Source organism: Chiroxiphia lanceolata, chromosome 1 (assembly GCF_009829145.1).
Source record: "Chiroxiphia lanceolata isolate bChiLan1 chromosome 1, bChiLan1.pri, whole genome shotgun sequence".
Taxonomy (NCBI): Eukaryota; Metazoa; Chordata; class Aves; order Passeriformes; family Pipridae; genus Chiroxiphia; species Chiroxiphia lanceolata.
In genome coordinates, this window is record NC_045637.1 from 129,608,904 (window position 1) to 129,631,592 (window position 22,689).

At 36.6% G+C, this 22,689-nt stretch overlaps 1 protein-coding gene across 2 annotated transcripts in view; it reads right to left on the reverse strand.

Moving 5' to 3' along the window:
• Positions 1-521: 521 nt before the first annotated feature.
• GLCCI1 (glucocorticoid induced 1) overlaps positions 522-22,689 on the reverse strand; it is a 53,499-nt gene continuing 31,331 nt past the window's right edge. Inside the window, exons 4-8 of one of the 2 annotated variants that reach the window (XM_032687221.1) lie at positions 19,170-19,283; positions 17,118-17,270; positions 10,178-10,388; positions 4,439-4,559; positions 522-3,378 (exon numbers count right to left, since the gene is read on the reverse strand). In XM_032687221.1, coding sequence (XP_032543112.1) covers positions 3,030-3,378; positions 4,439-4,559; positions 10,178-10,388; positions 17,118-17,270; positions 19,170-19,283 — 948 coding nt within the window. In that variant the 3' untranslated portion in view covers positions 522-3,029. Of the gene's footprint in view, positions 3,379-4,438; positions 4,560-10,177; positions 10,389-17,117; positions 17,271-19,169; positions 19,287-22,689 lie in introns of both variants that reach the window. The other variant, XM_032687211.1, reaches the window with a different exon arrangement.

Consider the following 22,689-nt stretch of genomic DNA (forward strand, 5'->3'; position numbering starts at 1 on the left):
AATTATTCCGCAAGTCAAATGACAATCATTTGACTCATACTAAACAACATGAAACCAAGACTGTCAGTAGATTTACACCACATCCTTTGGGTGTTTAGTTTAGTTTCACATAGTGAAACATCTAATGGTTTTCATAATTTTCAACAGATAACTTGAAATTAGCCATACCATAAACACAGCAGTAGATACAGTTTCAAATAACTCTTAACTGATTTTTTTCTGTGCTGTGAAGAATGACCTCATTATAGGCAGAAATAAAATATGCTATTTAAAGCATATTTAAGCATTCGACTATTTTTTAGGATTCTCCACACCCCCCCCAGCAGAGCATTATGCAAAAATCAATAAATATTACTTTGTTCTAAAGACATAGCACGGTTGACATTATTCCAGGTGTAAATTTGGAACAATATTTAACTTCAGTCTCATCCTACAGTGTTTCATGCACAGTTTCCAAAACAAATAAATGAGGCATTGCTTTTGTGTGTTGTCCCCACCATTTTTTTTAACTATAATTTTTATTTAAATAAGACACAGGAACTTCTATACCGAAAAAAATACAAAACAAAAGCCACACATTTCCTTGTGTAAAGCAATATTGTGTGATAACTTGAATACTGTTCAGCACAGTGGCTAGAAATAACAGTACAACTATGTACAAAACTTTAAACAATATTTGACAAATTTCTACAGCTGCATGTAGAATACAATTGAGATAAACAACTGCTGGGAAATTTACATGACAAAGCATTAGCTTTAACACATTTGGTTCAAAACCTCCAAATCTGCTAAGAACAAATGTGCAATTTAATTAATATTTAGTTTCTCGTGGAAAAAAATATAAAGAACATGTTATGGCATTGCAAATATTGTACAGAGTTCAGCACTGATCTAAAAACCACTCATCGTATCCCCTGGTAACCTAACACCAATAACTGAGACTACGATTTCTTATCTGGACACAACCAGAGCATAAAAAGTTCATCATACTGCAATGTTAACCTAGAAAGAAAAATATTAAAAGGAATCGATACTTAAGAGTATTTCCTCCCCTTTATCTTCAGTCTATAAAATATATAGTGTTTTCACCTAGGCCTGAGATTAGTAGGGTTAAAGATGGCTGTTGTGTTTAAAGGATTTTCACAGGAAAATGGTTAGAGACCTCTTTCTCCTACTATATTTTCTGAAAGGGGAGTCAAAAAACAGTAACTGTTTTGTAGGCTGCAAATTCCACCTTGTAAGATAGCACAAACAAAAACTCAGTAATAAAAAGAAAGCGATGCTTTATCTCCAAAGAAAGCACATATTTAGTGAGTAGTAACTGGTGGCTCTCACCCCCCCCTCCAACCTCATCTTCAGAAAAGGAAAAGAACATAAAGGAGCAAGTTTAAATGCTCAGGAGCTGCAGGCTACTAATCTCTTCAATTCCTGGAAAAAGTGAACTTTATTCTCTTAGGAGCAGACAGCATAAATGTAGTTCCACTGAGCTGAAAGCAACAGAGCAAGAACATCAAGTTATTTTGCCTTTGGGGTTCTCTTTGTATCACAGGAAATTATCTCTGACAGTAATGCTCCTTTTTCCAGTACAATAGAAGAGCACCACGAACCTGATCTTGCCATGTACTATTTTGAGAAAGTGTCCAGCCTGCAAAACCAGGATTATTTTACATGGATTTTTCTTTTATTCACACTTAAGGAGAAGGGAAAGCACACTTTTACGCACACAACTTAAGTAACTGAAAGTTATGGGAGAAGCTTTAAGTAACATGAACTTAAAACTATTCTTTTCCCCACCCCTCTTAGAACACCCACTTGCTACTTTCGGACTTCAATCCAAACACAATTACTCACTACATAAATAAAACGCTGCTCATCTAACACTGCTTGACAAAATCTGAAAACCTATTTCCAACCAGCAAATGAATGAACATTTCCAAAAGAGAAACTAAACATTAATTTGACTTTTAGACAGTAACAGTAGCATTTCACATCCTTAACTGCCAACAAAAACCATGAGAGGAAATCCCCATCAACCCCTGTGAAACCTGAAAGCATTTCTGTCCTTGAACAAAAACATTCTTGTCTTTCAAAATCCTCTCACGCACAATGTGGAATGTTTCTCACGTACAGCCTAGTACTGAACACTTTATTTCCAACAGTTTAACAGTCATTAACTGAGCAACACCTGAAACCTTTAAATGCCACATTTTTACATCTATTGAAATGAAAGTAAATGCAACAGTTGTTTTACTTGTAAGCACATGACAACGTGATATACACCACAGATTTGCTGGTTCTCCTCATGTTCACCCATGTCCAGGGCCATTGTTCACCTGGATCTGAATGCACTTATTCCAAGAAAGTGGAATGTAATGAGGAAATATTAATGCATAAAACAAGGAAAGGCAAAAGAGTGATGTTCCCTCTTTAGCTTTGTAGCTGTAAAATATTTTATATTCCAATATGATATACATTCCAAGTTACCTGAGTTTAGACTTCAAGAGAAGTACCTGAAGCTAGGCCATAGGGTGGGCACTGTGCAACTGTTGTGGCCATTTTTTTTTTTTTTTTTTGCATTGTGTGTATTACAGAAGTTAGAAACAAACACCTGGATCAATTGTAAACATAATCCTGAAGTACAGTATTTTCCATAGGACACAACACAGCAAGACATTTTCTATTCAGACAGGCAACATTTTTTTTTATATATATATAGAGAGAAGGAGCTTATTTATACTGTAGAATTTGAAACAGAGCACAGGACACAGTACTAATCTGGTCAAACGTACTATGAAATGCATAGTCTCCACTTAAAACGCTTAATGATATATGGATTCTGCAGGCATTACTGCTTTCTCACAAAAAATGCTGAATACGGATTCTGTCCCTGCCAAGAACAGTGTTGAGATATTTTTTTGAGTGCTGCTAAGTATTCCGTGTTGTTCTGAAAGGTTGCCACCTCATGCAGATGTATCTGAGCTACGATCTCCTCAATCCTTGTTTCGGGGCAGAGGCCTGCTCCGCCTTGTCTAGATTAACACGTAGCTCTGAGCAGAGGAATGGTCTTCAGTCTGAATTTCTTGCAAAAGCGGCTGCTGCTGCTGGGACGGCTGCTGTACCGGGACCTCTGTGGAGTCCATTGTGCTGGTGTCATCTGACAGAGATGAGAAAGAGACCCGAGACGAAAGCTGCTCAACAGTCAGGGTGCTCAAAGCTGTGCTTTGACCAGAGTTTGGAGAGCTCTTCAGTGTCAGGTCTGAAGCAGGAAGGAGGGGGCCCAGAAGCTTTACAGGACAGAAAGCTGATCCGGTTGGGATGAAATTAACCTTGTTTTTGTCAGGACATGAAAAGAGAGGGGCTGAGACAGGCTGACGAGACCTACAATGAGAAAAAAGATTATATATCTGGCCGAACGAGATGTTTTTTACGTCACGAACTTTGTGGTTCTACATGTTGCTAAAATGTGAATGACAAGGAATGGGATTAATTGGACAGAGGGGCAAACATCTTCCATATTGGTAGTCAGCTAACTGATCCACAGCATTAAAAATAGTACAGTCACAAAAATGACTTGATAATTACTGGACAAACATGCAACCTCCAGCAAGAAAAATCTGCAGTACATACGCACATGAAAAACTGCAGTAATTTGGAATGGCACAAATTCTTCTTTGATAAAAGCAATGCAGCAACAACACATTTAGTCATTTTAAATCCCTTTAAAAACCTCCATAAAATAGACCTCTCCTTTCTCATACTCCATAATTTATTTGGAGGCTTTCTCCACAACCCAACACTGTTCCTTCACCATCCAGCAGGCAATGAATGCTGTCAGAGCAAGAAACATCCCCTATTTAATTCTTTCATCCACAGGAGCTAAGCATGCAACCTCGACAGCATGGTGCTGTGCTCAAATATTGCTGGGTCTAAGGGAAAAAGACATGATGTCCAAGGGTGTAATTTCCAATTTCTTGCTCAGCGGTAATACTGAGCAAGGTCTATGTCATAAGCATACTACCATCTACAAACCCTTTACATATGTTTCACTTCGTTGTATATGTTTTATACACATTAAAATGCAGCCTATTCGTGAAACTGATAATTATGACAAGAAGAGTTTCTGTTTAAGGCATGAAAATTTAAGATCTTATTAGAAATATGTGGAAAGAGGTTTATAAATGTTTAGGAAATTAATGTACCTTATTTTTTCTGCTTGGAGTTTAGTTGCCTTTTATAAATGTACAAAAAGAGTTAAAAGACTCCATTTCCTCTTCAAACCAATTTAAACACTTCAACTTCTCTTCTGTACAAACTGTAAGAATAGTTTGCTCCTGAAAAACCCATCAGCTGGAATAGTTTATTCATCTGCAGTTGAATAGGCTCAGTAAACAGGTTTACTGCTTTGCAGATACCAGCTGATATAAAAGGCATTACTTACGACATTTCCTCAAAGACCTTCACTCGCTCACATCCCTCTGGGGGCTCTCGTTTGAACATGTAGCTGTTGTTTGGTTTGGGAGATGAGGCATACTTGGGCAACGGTGAGCTACTCCCACTGTCTGAAAATTTAAAGCAGTTATATTACTAGAGATTGAGAGTGCTTTTTAATTAAATTCGATTTCCAAACAAGATGCCTTTTTTCACAATTTAGCCACTACGCCGGCTTGCTGCTACCACAACGCTTCCTTTCTTGCAGGCTATTTCTAACACCCTTGTATAGTACATTTCTTCTGAATAACAGCTTCAGTGTAGCAGTAATCTGTCATATAACAACACGTAACAGGAGGATATTTTTATCCAGAACACTGCAATCGGAACAAAGCAGAGCTGTGATCCTGGAAACAAATACATTCTTTATTATGTAGCTCAAAAACCATAAATGAACAGGGTAATATGCATAATACATGCAGAAGAATATGAGTGGTAATGATAATATGCCTTCTCAGTGTATAAACAGTGTTACCGAAAATGTGTGTATGCAACATGTATCTTATTTTAAAATAATACTTTACTGACTTTATTGACCTCATTAGTCTCATGAATAGTTCAGAAGTTGCAAAGAAATAAAGTATGTTCGTAACACAGGTACTGATACCTCATCATTACAATGCCCTATCTTACTTGCTTCATATTGTGAAGTTGTTTTAATATCCAAAATAAAACTTCCACAGTTTAATTCTCTTATCACTACTAGCTATATGATACAGGTATACTTCATACATCTAGCCATCTGTGTATATTTTAAGACAAACTTAGATAACTTAGGACAAAAGGTAAGGGGCAGATATATTTGTACTCAGAAAACATATGAGAGAAAGCTCAAGTCTGACGAAGCACAAAAGTCTGAGATATTAAGACTATGAAAAGGTTCACTTTAAACAGTCATGCTGACAATACGATAGTCAATGCATTAAGGAAACAAATTAGGTACAAAAATATTCATAGAAAAATAGCTTTCTGCAGTAGCTTCTACCTTTTCAAACAGTAACATCTATCTCAGGCTACTACTAGTGGTTCCCTATTCCCTGTTTGGGATTACAATGAAAAAAATGAAACAGCAAAATTAAAGTGGATCTCCCAACTTACTAACACACTTTAACTGGAGAGAAATAGCTGCTCTTGCTTTAGGTCCTTTTGAGTCTTTCCACCAATCTGGGGTACCTTACCATTTTTAACGCAGTTTATGTTTGCTTTGCTGTTGTGCATGCATGTTGTGCCTTTTCAGCAACAGTGGAAAACCAATCCAAGCTTCAAGGACTATGATCTAGCTTCACGGAAGTGTGCAAAGTTGTCTTTAACAGCTTGCAAAAAGTAACTCCATAACCTTTTGTATTACCATGACTCAAATACAAAGACTAATCTTTAGACATGTTAAAACATTTCTGCTTCCTCTTACAAGAAACAAATCAACTCAAACATCACACTCCCCTTTGAAGATTTACTATGAAAGATATGAGAAGGAAAAAAACCCAACCAAACCGAAGTGAACCTCACCAGTGTATTGATTTTTCAGCTCTTTCCTGCCATAGAGTGAATATAGAACTTCTACTTACAGAATTTTCAGTGTTAACTATGAAGGCAGAAAACACTTAGAGATGATACAGATATTTGCCAAGTTGGGAGCATGATCGTCCTGTTGGCATCTTTCCACTGTTGGCCCACACAGCTCATTCCAAACACAGAAATCATTAACAGAACCCAGACAGTTTGTTTCCTCCTTCTAATATTTAAAATTGAAGGTCCAAGTCTCTATTTAAAAAATCTGAGACATAAAATGCACTACTGTTCATTCCACCAAATAGTGGAAAACCGTGGCAGCAAATCCAAGGGAAGAATCAAACAGAATTCGAAGTTAAGTCAGTTCTTGGAAGATTCAGTCTTGTCTACTAGCCAGTTCAGTTTTCAATCAAGGTTTTCGTTTAGTTAGACCTGTCTGGCTGAAACTTTCTATACAAGACAGCTGCTGAACAACTCTCTCTCTTTACCCCCTCTGTTTTTAAAGTTTGCTAAGCTGTTAGACTTTCATTTTGACCAAACGAGTTGCATGCTACTATTCAAAACACACGTGTGGTTGTCAGGAGGCTCACAGGTACACACTGGCTGTTGGTCCCGCACATACAGCAGCAGTTCAAGAGCAGAAGGGCACTGGGAACACAGGCCTTGAGTCGAAGTGGCAAGAGGTGGAATTCACAGCTTAACCCAGCCTCCACTTGTGTATCCCTGTAAGCTCTTAAGTGCTAAACTGTCACGTTATTAATCCTTAATGACACTGCAAATAAATGCGCGTTGTCAAAGTGTTTTACGTGCAGGTTTGTTACTCTCTGTGGTCCCACGGCCAAGCCCCTCAGGCTCGGCCTGTCTGCGCCTCGTGGCTCCCGTCAGCAGGGGGTGCCCTGCGGGCGTGTTCCATGCCCCCCATCCCACCTCATCCCGCTGACAATGATTGAACATTAACAGATGGAACCTTTAACGGGAGTTTTGTAACCACAAACACACCGCAGACAATATGGAGCCCTATCACGTGGAATTTCTAAACATAAATATTTTAAACGGATATACTCTGTTATCTAGAAAAGGTTTTAAGATTGTCATTAAAACACTAAAAATACTATATTAACCAGAACGCTTAATACCCGTAATTATAGCCTGCATAATTTTAGAACAACAAAGGAGGCTAACTAAAAAAGAGTCTGTAAAACATTTTTTTAAATGACAAAACTTTAAGGAAACAAGAAACTTTGCCAGTGAGCACACTGGGATTTGTTTTAATAGGTTCAAAAATACCTTTGCTTTTTAAGACTATTCTAAGACTTAACTAACAACCTTAATTTAAAAAACTGTGAATCAGATGCCCAGAACTTAACAAGTATCTTCAGGTCATCTTCATGAACGTGTTGCTTTTAAGAGTCTACTAGCAACAGTGAGAATACACAATGCACCTAAAATGCACACAAAAGCACCTAAACCGAAAGCCCTAAAAAACAGGTCATACTATATATTTTTGTACAAAAAAGCTCCTCCAAATTTCATCCTCTTATAACTTTGGATGCTTTGAACTTTACCTCTGCCACAGCTGCTGAGCATGCTATGCAGCACTCTGAATTATAATCTCATGGACCAGAACACCATAAAACAGATCTAGTGAAACCAATAGCTTTAATACAAAATCATACAGCCAGGTGCCATTAAAATACCTTCTCTCCTCCAATCAATACTGTTCAGTATCACTGCTCCATTAAGAACAATACTGTCTGAAAATTAGCTTTCACTTTCTTTGGAAAAACTCAGTAATTTTGCAGCTTCTTGCACAAAAGGTAAACCCAACAGCTGATACGGTCCGAAGGGCAGCTGTGAGGGCCTCAGGCCAAAACACCACTTTGCACAAGAAATAAAAGATGCTTTAGGAATGTAAAGCAGTGCTGTGTCTGCACAGAGCACTGGCTCCTCTCACTGCTCATGTCTTTCAGTTAAACTACTAACCTTCCTCTCCTATTCAGCAAAACACGCAGAAGCATTATTAACACTGGTAATTGTATTTTTTAATGGTAATGTCAAGTTTTTCTCACAGAAAGGAAAAAAAAAAATCTTGGGGTCGAAACATCTACATTTGGTTACACAACAGCAAACTCACTACAGTTTTATTCCAGCATCACAAAACTCTTTAAAACGAAGGTCTGAAAACCTTCACGAGTTTTGGTCTTATAAAGCAGTTAATATTAATAACAAATGTAATAAACTGTCTCTCAAAATTTGCTATTCCCATATAATTTCTACCTATATGCCTCATTTATCTGTACTTTAACTATTTTGAAGATAACATTCTTATTCAGAACAACTGCCCTTCGGGATCTTGACAACTTGAGAGTAAAAGGCATCTTTCTGACTATATTTTTATAACCTCTGAACAAATTACTTTCTCTCAGAAAACCACACCATGTTTTCCTAATTTTTACCTTGCCTTTAAAGACCTAAGTTGTGATGAGCAGTTCAAGCTTTTATCTTTCATACACACAATAGTAAGTACCTTACTTAAACTAATTTAAAAATGCCATTATCCTGACTTTACAAAGCTGGCTGTTTATCACTATCACTTAACACACTACTACTAGAGCAGACTTTTGATACAGGTCCAGCATTAAAGCCACCCTTAAAAATGAAATCCACAAAGAAGTAACTACTCATAAATTTTACTACAGTTAGCTGTTCAAAAAATCCAAGACAGGAGATAAAAATCCTTGAAAAGCATTAAGAAGGTTAGATGCACTATTTCAAACTGTCTTCACTTGCTACAGCTGATAGTGTACCACTGAAAATTTCTATTATTGTGATAACGGAGTACTAACCGCAAAAGAAATTTTTCATTTCCTCACTTTTTTATTTGTTATCAGGACATATAGGAACCAATTTACCTATCAAGATAGATTTTTGTGTGCTAATACTTTAGTGGATGTCTCTATAGTGATTTAGTCTTGACAACACATTAAAATTCACATGTGTAGTGTAAGAAAGAAGTAGGGGGGGGGAGCTAATACCACTGTTATTTTTGGAGCATGGCCAACTATCATGTTGATCTAAGACTTTTACTTTAACGTGGTTAACTTACACATTCGTACACACCCATCCTCAATTCAAGATTTGGGCAGATTAATTTGTTTTCATTTTGTCTTTTTAAATCCAAGACAGGAAAATACTACTTTTCATAAACCAAGAAAAGCTAGTATTTCTCCTGACTTCCCCAATCTTATTGAGAAATTCCTTTAAGAATTATTCAACAGATAGTATTTACAAAAAAGCTTACTCTCACTTACAGCCTCAAAATACTGTTGTCTTTAATTCATTTGTAAATCTATGCTAAATCTTAGAATTTTTCATTTCCTCTGTGAAACTTACTACTCTTAGCTTGCATGTTTTACCCAAATTCTGCATCCTCCAAACTGAAGTCCATGTTTCAGCTAGATGACCAGAAGCACAAGGGTAATTTCATTAGTAAACAGTTGTCAAAAAAACCCAGCCTTTTTACACCGGTGCCTCTATTTTCACACTACGTTCTGTCAGTAACTCTTAATTACTGGAACACCAGTTGTACTCCCTCTATAAAACCAAAGAACATTTTACAGACTTCAAAAAACAGCACAGCATATTGACATATAAACACATAAATTATTCAGAATTTCTGAGTTGTTATGCAACATACATAGAGAAGTAATTACTCTCCATCAGGTTGTTCAAACTCATATCTGAGCTTCTCACCAAATAGCTTCAAGTGGAATGTAAGAGTTCAGAAGCAGAGTATTTTTAAAAGCAGTCCAAAACTTCATCACCATTTTGAACGGCAAGTAACTCACCCACGATGAATATACAGTCTACCACAAATCTTCTTGAAACCTTTTTTAAACATAAACATGTTACAGTCTGAATTCTTCACATTAGAATCTTCATAAATAGTTAACTGTTTGCTGTGCTCCTCTGACGTATTTATGGAAGATGTTTGTGAAGTTCCACAAACAAGAGGGAAAAAGATATGTAAACAAACAAAACCAATTTTAAGGTAAATCCTCAATCCCTCCACAACCATCAAACAAAAACAAAAACTGATGTAATGAGTAAAATGAAGGTAGTTGTAAAAGCAGGACATCACATGCCTCCCACAGATAAAGGCAGGCCATTCTACTCTCACCTTTATCACGGTCATAGAGTAAATCTTCCGTTGAACAAGGACTCCCATCCTGAGATTCAGGAGGGCAAAAGGGAGAGACACATGGTGAGTGACTGCTGCAGCTGCTGCTGCGCTCCTGGACAGACGGAGTCTGAGTGTCAATGCTTCGTGTACTACTACTACGATAATGAGCAGGTAACGGGGCCCTTCGACCATCAGGGATATCCAAAGGCTGCAAGAGAAACGAAGCAATGCAGGTTACAGAGAAAAGATCAAACTCATAAGCAATGTCAGCCAGTAGCACTCGTAAATGAAGGCCTTTAAGAACAACAAGCCATTTTTCAAAGAATAGGAAGACTTTACACAAGAAAATAATGCAGTGTGCAATGGACACAATATAGATTAATTACGCTGAATTCTGGGACAATGTGTACATGTTCCAAGGCAACTACATCTTAACGCAAAGTTAACACCAAAATGCACTTCAACACAGGCTAGTATTATGTTTTTACATTGTTCCTGATAATTTAAAAAGTCAAACCTCACCAACAAACGCCTCTAATTATACTTATATAATTTTCAATATAAAGGTCACTGTTATTCTAAAAGAAAAACAAGTACTCTGACAGAGAACACATTTGGATAAAAGGAAACAGCAGAAAATGTCAAATACAATGACATACTATTGCCATGACAACCAACTGAAATACAACTATAAAAGAAACCATCCATGTTTTGCTAGTAAGTCATAATTCTCTAGCACAGCCCTACATTCCATCCTTTACTTCTACAGATGATGCATAGGCTTATAACAAGGTTCTCAACCTCTGCCTTGAACCTAAGCTAGTAAGCTCTGCCTGCCCATATCAGCATAGCTGGCACTGGCCAGAGTGGTATTGCATCCCATTCTGCAATATACTGAGTAGACATGTTCACAGCAGCAGATTGGCACGCTCTACTTACTTGTCCTTCCTAGTGGAAAATTAGTTTTTATAATGCAGACAGTGCTGCTTTAAATGTAAGAAATCAAATGGGAATTATAGTTTTGCTTAGAAGTGAAAGGGAAAAAATGCCTGCAAGATTTAAACATAATTTTTATCCTCATTTCAGTGAGGATTGTGACCAAGCCACAGAGAACAGCTTAAATGTTCTAGCTACAAAAAATTAATGTCTTTTTCCTTCTCACTTCAAGTGAACATTTTTATTTTATTGCCTTCCTCTTCCCCATATATTCCAAAACCATTACAGCTTGTTCCAGAGCCTAAAATTCAACCCAACACTTTTGCCAGCAACAAGGACATGAAACCTATTGGCCAAGTATCGCATTCTCCCTTTTTCAGCAAGTCTATCCAGAAAACCACCACATATTAAACAAGAAGGCAGACATAGCAGAGCAGGAAGATCACTTTCCTCTTATGAGCCTTCCAGTTAATACCATTTCATATTTCAATTAAGAGCAAAGAAACACACCATAAAGAGAACATTACAGTCCCTACATCAAATGCTGTAAAGTTTGGGCACAGCTGTGTGGTCTGTTCCAACAGCTCAGTTCACACTGCATATGCGTTACAACATGACTACATGTTGCTATTCCCATCACCCCCAACAGGCCATGACTCATTTAATACACAAGAAAGACCTGAAGCATTGTATCATTTGTTACAGACAGAAGAGAGGTAAAAAACAAAACTGAAGCAAGAAGCACTGAAGAAAGAAATCAGTCTTATAATTATCATAACAAAAATACAAACCTGCTATGCAGAACAGTATTTTTATTTCTGTCTCTGCCACAAAAATTTTGTGAGATGTCAGAAAATCAACTGGATTTTTCTGGATGCCCACTTTATACAGGTCTGATTTGCAAAAGTCTTCTGTGTTCACAGATGCAGAAGGAAACTATGGGAGCTGCACCTTAAACTTCAAAAAATGGGATGCAGTATCTTATGTTACCTAAAGAGCCACAGTACAGAACCCCGATGGATTTGTGTTTCTCCATCCATAAAGTGTATAATATCTTTCTTCTCACAGAAGTGAGGTAAAAAAAAAAGAGAATAAAATTTCGAACACTCTCCTATTATACAGAAGCAAAACCTCAGAAATTTAGATTTCTGACTTCAAAGCAAAGATTAACAGTAAGCATGAGGACACGATTCTAATAAGGAAAAAAGAACACCAAACAACTGCTCATTAAAGGCAAATACTATGCTCTACGTAACAGGTAAAGCAAGGATTCCAGGGGAAAAACAAAAAGTAAGTGATCACATAATTAAAGGCTTTAGGATAACACAGATGTTCTTCCACACCTGGATGAACAATGTAATCTTAGGTATTCAGGAAGCATATCCCAAATCACATATTTCAATCTCCCCTCAATTAAAGCCTGAGATACAAAAATACTCCATATTTTTAGACATGTATCTAAATATACACGCAAGAAGAAAAAGCTAAATATTTGTCATTCTTTCCAACTACAATAACTTTTAAGGCATAGAAAATTCCAGTGAGTATTGCAGATTACTGGTTTTGTATTTATTTTTCCCTTAATACCGAATCAAAGTTTTGAGAAGTGCAAAAATCTCTATGAAAATACCAACTAGAACTATTTTGCTTGTTAAAAACCTTTATGTATTAAACCCAATCAACATTAAAAAAACACTTTTAAAGTTAATTTCCATGAGTCATGCCCAAACTATTGTAAAACTGAAGTTCTCACAACCTTACAACATCAGAAATAGGGTAGCTCATTTGATGCAGCTGCTATTAGTTTCCATAATGCCCAATGCATGGAAAACAACTAGAAATTACTGCATTCTGCTGGTTTTGAGGGTTTTTTTGCAAGAATGTCTAGTTATGTACTAACCTTATGCCAAATGCATTCTGACAGGACACCTGTCAACCCCTACAGGACAGTGTGTTCTTGGACACAATTACATACTGCTCTCATCTCCCTGTAAAGGTATGGAAATGCTCCATCTGACAACAACATGTATTTCTGAATACATTGTTAATATTCACCACCTTGTTGTCAGTATCAATGTTTTTGCTGGAAAAAAAACAAGAACACCTAATTTAGGAGAAACATCAGGAATGCTATAAGGATATACCACTGGAAGCCTTAAAAAAAATCTGCTCCTCACAGGCTGTACACCTATTTTGGACACAACTTCTTGAGAACAAAGCATTCAATGCTTTTGATTTTAAAACCTTTCCCTTTGGAACACAAAGGCGGACACAGAAAAGTGCATCTTCCTACTGGCAACAATGAAGCCATCAATGCACTAGATGAGGTTGCAAGTGCAAAAACCATAATGCATCCTGGGAAGAAACCCTTGGGAAAAACTCAGACTTCTCAGATGAAGGCTATGAAGATTTAAGTAAAGCTTCTCTGCATCTGTGAAAATTAGAAAAAGTCCTTTTATTACAGGATTAAGTTTTCTGATAGGTTCATAAAACCATCTTGCTATCTATTTCCAGAAGCATTAGAAACCAAACAAGGAAAACAGTAATCATTTTACTTCTGTTGTGTGACAGTCCATCAAAATTGCCTCATTTCTAGCTATTTCTGTACACTTGAAAGATAACTCCAGTACTATGTTTTTCCTAATAGGAGACCTATGAGCTACAGGGCACTTTCCATGATTTTCATAATGTATTCTGTAAAAGGGAACATCTCTTATCCCCCAATCCCTACATTAAGGGAAATAAGTCCATCATCTTATTGTACCCCAATCTCCAGTGTCTGTGTTGTGGAGTCACAATGGGTTAGAGAACAAAAGCCTGCCACAACTTCACAAAGAGCTAATTCCATCTTACAAGTTACAGTGGGAACAGAGACACACCATCACAATTTTTCAATGTTAATCAGGAAACTACAAAAAAGGAAGGAAAATATATCCAAGAATTTTGAATAAATGCATTAGAACATGAATTAAAAGTTTATTAATAAATTTAAAAGAAAGAGATGGTTAAGAAGTTACTCAATAAAGCCAACTTAGTTTTATGAAAGCAAAAAGAGAACATCTTTAGCTAACTAAGCAAGATGAATTATCTGAAAAAATATACACATACCATAGCTAAACTGCAAAGACTAAAATATTTTTAATGTTTTGGCCACTCACAATGCAATCCCTCTAAACTTGATGGTCAATTAGATTACTAAAGGGTAATGACATAATGACATTACTAATCATAAACTATCTTTGTGAAACACAAAAAAAACAGGACAATTTTTTTACTTTCATAAGTACAATTTCAATCAACATTAAGACACTATTAAAAAAACAAAAAAGAAGGTTTCAAAGAACTATCAGAACTAAGTCAGCATGAGAAAAGACAGAAGACATTTTCAAATGAATCTATACATTTTTTAAGTAGGATTACAAAAATTCGAGTCAGCAAAAGGGAAAATAAAGTATGTAATGTATGTAATGTCATGCCCTACAAAACTAAAAACAAATCTAAAAAAAAATTAAATTCATTTGCGCATCTGAAGATGAAGCAAGCATGAAACTAGGAGGAAAGTTTCATTGGTTATCTATTTGAACTGGGAGCTAAATTCAAAAAGTAATTCAAGTAATATCTATAAAACTATCTTTGAAACTGCTTTAACCTTATTTTTGTCCTATATGTCACCTGATTTCAATATACATGAATTAAGAAACAGCTTGTTAGAAAAAAAAAAATTGTAAATTTATACTGAAGAGAGACTAACAGAAAAAAAATTCAAGAACATTGAAGTAAAATTTTAAAAATTAACAAAGTTAAAATGCATTTTATTTTACTTGGGACAGCCCAAATGTGGTTATTGAAATGGAAGAAATCACAAAGCTACTAATGTAGTACCTAAATTTGAAAATAATGAATAAAAACTGAAAATTGGGTACTGAGCTGCAACTAAACTAAAGATGATATTCCTTCTCAGTGGTTTTAGTAGGTTTTATGTTATTCCTCATATCTCTCCTGGCAAGCGAATACAGATTCATATTAGGGCACAAAGTGTTTCTGCAGCTGGATAGATCAATTCATATAAAAATTAAGGTTTGAACATGCACTGTTAGAACTGTGAAGTAAACGTGGAAATAGGCTAAAAGAAACCAGTTGAAAATGTAGATGCACACCCATCTTACAAGTGAGTCTATAGAACAATCTATCCTTCACACATCACCCAAAGCAATCAACTACCTCTGATTGCTCTTTTAAAATAGTTTCTAAAAATACAGAACATTACAGCAAGAAAGAATGGCAGAAAACAAAGAAAAATTAATTGTTTCTCTAGCAGTGAAACTAATGAAATTTGGTTTCCTATGGTTTATCTTTTGTTCAGTAATTCCTAACCTTTAACCTAGCTACCCCAACTCCCCCAGGCTAAAACACAGCTAAACTGTTGTATTAGGAGAAAGTTCACCAGCAGTAAGATTAAGTAAATTATGATCTTGTTATGATCCTCCATAAGGAAACTGAGACCTAGTAATCTCAAAGACAGCACTAGGAGTCCCACTGTAGGTCCCAAATGACCAGACTTCACAGAAATTAACAGTTACATAGCAGAAAACAACCGTCTGCCCACAAAGATGGACTTGACTTCAAGGGCAATGTCTGATTTATGACTTTCTTTTGTGCCTGAAAACTCTTGCCAGCTAAATGTTTGGAGGAAGGGTTCACTATTGCCTTGGTTTTGTAAACTGCTGAGCACCTCTGGCCCAAATCCAACAATGCACTTAAGTATGTGCTTAACTGTTTTGCTGGATCAGAGTCAGTACATTCAGTAACACAGGAGAGCTCTGCATCCCAAGCAATAAGCTGTTAAAACCCAAGGACAACATTTACAAAGATGATCTGTCTGATAAGTAAATGAAATATCCTCTCACTATAGGATATTACAACTCTAGTCATAGCAACATCAATGGTTCCACTGCAATACATACATTTTAATTCCCTCTTTGAAGATGGTGCAACAAGGTTTATTGATTTGGGCTTACCATTTCAGTTTTCACATCTGATTTTTTTTTCCTTGTTCCCCTGTTATAATACACACCTCTTCTAAAGGAAAAAGACATCCTTAGGAAAGCAAACAGCATAATACTTCTACTACTACAATATTTCATTCTTAAGACTGGTTTGCCCACACAAGTAAGACTCTGGAGAAGCCAAAACTACTCCAAAACTTTTCAACTTTACTACTGAAATGAAGAACTACAAATATCAGGTTTTAGAATCTTAAACCTCTGATTAAAGTTTTATAGCTTGACTCATATACTGAATTGCTATTACATGACCATTCATGAGAAAAGCACCTACACTTTGGAGAAGATTAGAAAAACAGTGGAGTAGTTTATTCCACAGCAGAAAATTTTCATCGGCTATTTAGGAAACCATGGCTGTAAACCAAGTATTTCACATTTAAAGTGTCATCAAAGAACTAAGATCCTTAATGACAACTCCAATGCTCTAATGCAAAGCTGCCCCATTGGTTAGTATTTCCCATGCAGAGCTCTCCCACAGGTTTCATGGAAGTAAAATAGTCCATATTCAGTTTATGGGGAAAAAAAGCATTAAACAAAAAAAGGAGAGCATAGCACAGCAAACTTACATCTTTCTCAAGAAAAGGAATGCAAAAAGAATCAAATACAATAATCTTCTAGTCTCTAGCTACTTATTACTGCAGCCTGAAGTATCTGAATTTTCAAGCACTTGCACTTTGCACAAAAACTTTCAAGTTCTCAACAGAAAAGGTGTTCTAAACAAAGTATGTTCAGGCAGAAGTTCTTTAAAAATAAAACAGAAAAACCAAAAAACCCCCCCACTATGCTAAAACATTGAAACAAAGTTTTCAAACAAACAGTTCTTTGAAGAAAATTATTTGTAATTTCAGCCAAAAGGAAAGTTTCTCACGAGGAAGGTTTTCCATGTGTTTATAGATTACAAAGAAAAAACCACCATAAACATGTTACTATAAGCTTACCTTGGATACTTCTTCTTTTCCACTGTTCTCCTTAATGAATACTTTTTCCAGTTCAGGACTTATTCCTTCTACATTACACGGCACACGTGAAACAGTTGATTTTGGCACTGAAATGTTTGACAGTGGCATAGGGACTGATCTGGAAATACAAGCCTAGAAGGTAGAAATCAACATGATTTGAAAATGGAATAAAGACAGAAGTCCGAGACCAATGATAAAAACATCAGTAAGAAACTGTGTATTAATTTTGCCATCAAGAAGATCACCGTCACTTGGCGAATTCAAATAAAAACAAATGCCTGTATAAATCTAAATCCAATAAAATCACTTCTACTTAACTCATAGTAGTACTCTATAATCAAAGCATTCTACTAATTCACTTATCAGTAAGTAGACAGGTATATGTACTTTCCAGATGCACAGACTATGGAATACACCATAGGGGGATGGGGAGCATGTGGAGCACTGATGCTGATGTTTTAACATGATCAAAAGGCATTTCGTAACATTGCTAAAGCTTAACAACTCAACTGAAATATTCACTTAATGCACTTTTATTCTCTTTTGGTTGGCTTTAGCAAATGAAAAACAAAACACTCATTCAATAGCTTATAGCTTTTCAGAACTTTATGTCAAAGGCTGTAAGATAAATCATCCTGAATTTAAGAATCAATCACATAAATAAATACAAATATGGTTTTCAGAAAAGCCTGTTGGAGCGGAGCTGTTACCAACAGAAAACATTCACAGGAGTGCACACACATCAACCTTGAAGGCTTCACCACGGCGGCAGCTACACTGACAGCCATGAACAGCGCTCACTTGTCAATGTGTTCTCCTCTTGCTCACAGAATCACAAGATGCTTAAGACAAAATGTAAAAATTTTTTCTGAGTTCTTATCAAGTGAACCTTGCACAATGTGCAGTTCCAAAGGTGAAAGTCATTTGTCTGCAAGCATTCTCTGACTCTGACAAAACCCTACCTGCAGGACAGCTTCATCAGAGAACACCTTGAGAAATCAAAATGTTGCACAAGCAATGACAAAGTAAGCTCCAAGTACTAAGGAATGCCATGAAGAAACATATGTCCTAGGTGGATTTTAATCCAAAGACTGTTTGTACCGTGACTATAATGGCACAGGTACTTGCCACAGCTTATTTTGAAATATAAAGCAAACCCTTTCCTGTGCAAAATTTAGTAGAATCCCTTGTTATAAAGGTATAAAAGTTTCAGGAAGAATATCGAATTTCTATATGTCTTCATCCCAAGATCAGGTTTTAACTACAAAATTTTATCCAAACAGAAGAAGGACCATAAAGGATCAGCCATCATAGTTCAACCACTCCTTTATAATACACCAGGTAGTTAAAAAGGCAGTCAGGAAGTAGGAAGTACCAGGACAGAACCAACATTTCAGGTGTTCCAACAGGGGCCTGTTAGTAACACGGTCCAATTTAAGGATCCAACAGATGAAATTTAATCAGGTTCAGATGTCTGTACTGTCAAATGAGCCATAATTAAATGCTTTCTACAAGTGGTTTAAGATTCATGAAGTCATTGACTGAATCTTGCTTGAACTTTGGAAGTGTAACTGGGTTTCAGTTTTGCTGGCAGGTTGTAATGACTACAGTAAACACTGCACTGGGCATTGCACCCTGCTTTGTTACCCTCTTTATTTTCTATTTTTACTTTTTAACTAGCCTAGAAGAATTTAGGTTGCAAAATTGACAGGCCAATACCTTCCAGAGGAGCAGATACTTCTAAAAGCATACCACAAAAATCAGTCTTGAAAGCAAGTACATATTGCTGGAAGCACAGCCTTATCTGGTCACGCCCAGAATTTTTACAGCATCATAATACATTTCAGTTGCTATCCTGCTGCAACACTCCTTTTTTAATTATATGACGGCCATCAGATAAACTTCAGCGAAGATATGGTACCAGCAGATTGTTAAGCATTTTTGTGTGCCACACAAGAGCACAAACAGAAGACAGATGGGAAGGCTCAGCAGGCCATTCTCCCAACCCTGATAAGGCAGGAGGCTACTTACCTGAGTCTGACTGATTGCTATATGGTTGCCATGGAGAGGTGACTGACGTTCTTTCTCTTTACTGTGACGGCTACTCTGCTTACTGCGCTGAAGCTGCTGCCTCAGTTTGGCAATCTGCTGGAAAGAAGTTCAGGTGAAGTGAGAATGAGTTACCGAATGGGTAACTGCTCAAATCTTCACATAGAAAATGAATCACGGACATTTTAATTCTCTTTGGAGGACTGCCTTTCCTTGAAGTATGAGCATTAAAGCTTCTTTATGCTTATCAGATACTTTCTCCAAAGTATCTGCCTTATTCACCAACCTGAATACACCAACAGGCTGAGTTTACTGAATTTTCCCATTTACACACAAGGACTGCAATAACTGATGTAAACAAAAGCAGTAAGAATGACAATTTGTAGCAATTTCTGACCTATAACTGGTTTAAGCTGGGGACTTTGAAGCCTACAGTTTAATTTATTTGATCTTAAACCAAACCAAAGTTTTTCAATAATAATTCATCATAAAAGCAAAGTGCCTTCACAAACAACTGACAATCAAAATGCATTACTCATCTTAGAGGTCTTATTTAATACATTTAATAGCATTTCCCTGCAGGCTAAATTATCACAGATTCCTTGAGACAGACAGAATTATCTTTTCTGCTGTCTGCTGCAAAGATGTCTAATCAAAAGTTACATATTTTAAATGTCAAATACAACTAAAGACATTATCCATTTGACCTCCTCCCTAACAAGAAACCAAAGAATTTCATTTGGGGATTCCTCCACTTATTTATTCCTCCTGGGAAATTTCGACATGAAAGCAAGCATTTACCTCTATAAACATTGTCTCAGAAGTTTAGACTGTGTAAATTCACATAACAGGTACAGACTCTTCCTTAAAACTGGATAATTTGTTCCCTTGGGCTCAAATCCCACTGTTCCTCAGGCTCAGCATACTGGAATAAAAGGCCACATATGGCCCCATTTCATTTTTAACTCAGAAAGAGATACAATTTTTAAAAACCTGAAGGGCAAGTAAGGAGAATGAATGCACATGGAATTCATATGTCAAAGAACTTCTTCAGCTGGAAACTAACCTCTCTTTCTGAGTGACAGCTTACAAGTACACACACTGTGTGGTTAATTCGATGTAGTTAAATATATCACTAGTACTCTTGCAAAGCAACTCTGTGGTAGAGAATCACTTCATGTCACTCTTCAAGTGTCAGAGATGACAGTGTGGTTTGGATGGAGCTTTGCTCCAGGCCGTGGAATTTTCCTTGTGATGTTTCTGGTAGCACTCAACAATCGACCTTCAAGGCTTCATATCGCCTCTTGCCACAGCTCATTACCCATATTCAGAGAATTGCTATTCAGAAACGGCTGAAAACTTTCATCTTTCAACGACAGACAAACAGTTCAGACTTCTAAAAGTGTCTGTGTATAAAACACATCAAGAAAAACAGAGCTCTAATACAACTGAGTTACTAACACAGATGAGCTACTTTACAGAACTGGGTCATAATCTCTTGATGAAGGGTGCAACTCAAGCACCATGTTGGAAGAAACTTTGCAGTCTGAAGATATATTTCATCTCTAAAAAAATTAATTTGTCCAGAACTTTCCCATTCTCCCCGTAGGAGTACCAGCCACTATGAAACCTAACTTCATAGATGAAAAACTAAGTAGGTAATCAGTCTGGTAAGTACACATACACCTACAAATATTTATGTCTTACATTGGAATGTTGGAAATGGAGAGAACTGGGAAATAATCTTCATCTTCCCCTTTAAAAATTTAAAAACAGAAGAGAAAAATGATGTCCAGATCAGAAGACAGTTGTGGATAGAGATGGTTGTCCTACAAGAATAACCAGAAACCATGGGGAGTGCTTTATATAAATCTTTCACTTCTACTGTGTCTCCTTGATGCTGAATACTTCCTCCTAGTAAAAAGTTAAATGCACTGTTTTCTTTAATTTAAATGAAATCTGGTTTCTGGGCTTTCCCTAGGAGCACACTATTAAAAAAATACCTACACAATTCCACCTCAGAGATCTGGCTGATTTCTGTCACAAATAGCTTGCAAATCTTTGAGAACATAGCCTCTCACTGTACAATTCAGACAGTGAAAGCACTAAATGGAAGAGTGTTGATAGGTTGGTATGTCTCTAGGCTAGCCAAAGCCTTGAAGCTCTGATACTGTGAAAGGAATCATGGATCCCTGCAATTTAAGGTTCTCTCAGCCACCTCAAGACTATGTATATTTTGGCAGTCAGAAGGTTCTTGACAGTAACAGAGAGAAAGAGTCATCCGGAAGAAACAGAAAGATGAAAAATTGTTGAAGAACTTGACTGTATCTGGAACTGATAGGATCACTTAAGCCAAACATGCAATGCAGAGAAGAAACAGATAAGCCTTTTCAGAACACATGTCCTTAACCCTGAACTTGAAGGACCATGGATGTCCATGATGTGGTAGTTACCACTGGACAAAAAATGAGAAAGTAAAGATGGGCATATAAATGTCTTATTTATGCTCTGGACATGGGAGACAGAGGTTTGACAGTACAGGCAACCAGCAAGCAGGTAGTGTTGCCAAGTATATAAAATCCTCTACACTAAATGATGCTCCATCTCTTCATCAAGGGGAGTTCATGGTGAATCTGCCACTTGCTAAAGATAATACTGAAATTGCAATAGCTTTTTTTCCTTCTACAAGACTACCTTTCAATTGCCGATTATTCTCTGTCTCAAACTGAAATAAAGTCACTACTACTAACAGGAAGAGGTGCAGTAACAACACAGTCCATTTTCACAGAGCGGCTAAAACAGAAAGGGCCTGGGACACCACTTCCTTCACACACCCAAGTCCTGACCATGAATGTGACTGGGGTATACACAATAGTATTAAGGAACACATGTAAATCACCACAAAATATTTGTATCCTAAAGCATCCACTCGTCAAAGACGTCAAAACCTTACACATATGTGCACTTAGGTCCATAAAATATTACAAGTATTTTAGTATACCAATTCAAATGGTCAGCCTTTCTTCTTCCAGCAACCATTCTCAGCAATGTTGTTCATGCATCAGAAAGACTCTTTTCTTCACCTACTTCAAAGTAATTTATAAAAAAACCCCAACAACAAAAATCCCCAAGAAAACACAAAGATTAGTGCATCTTATCAGAAATAAACCTACACAAAGTCATTCAGGGCACAAACTTTCAGTTCAGCTTTGATGGTTTGCTGTCATACAGCCAAAGATAAGATGACCATCACAGATTATTAAAAAAACAAGTTAGGAAAAAACCCTATAAATATATTTTTTGCTTGCTGAATATTTTTACGACTCAAAGTGTACTTGAAATAAATACGAATTTTGTCTATGCCACTTGTAATATGCATGCAACAGAATATAACTAATGGCAAAAACCTGAGAAATAACCAAATTACCTTGGTTCTTTACAACACTGGGATAATCTGAATATCCTGGTAATTCTTCCCTTTTAAAGGGACCTAGATGCAGAC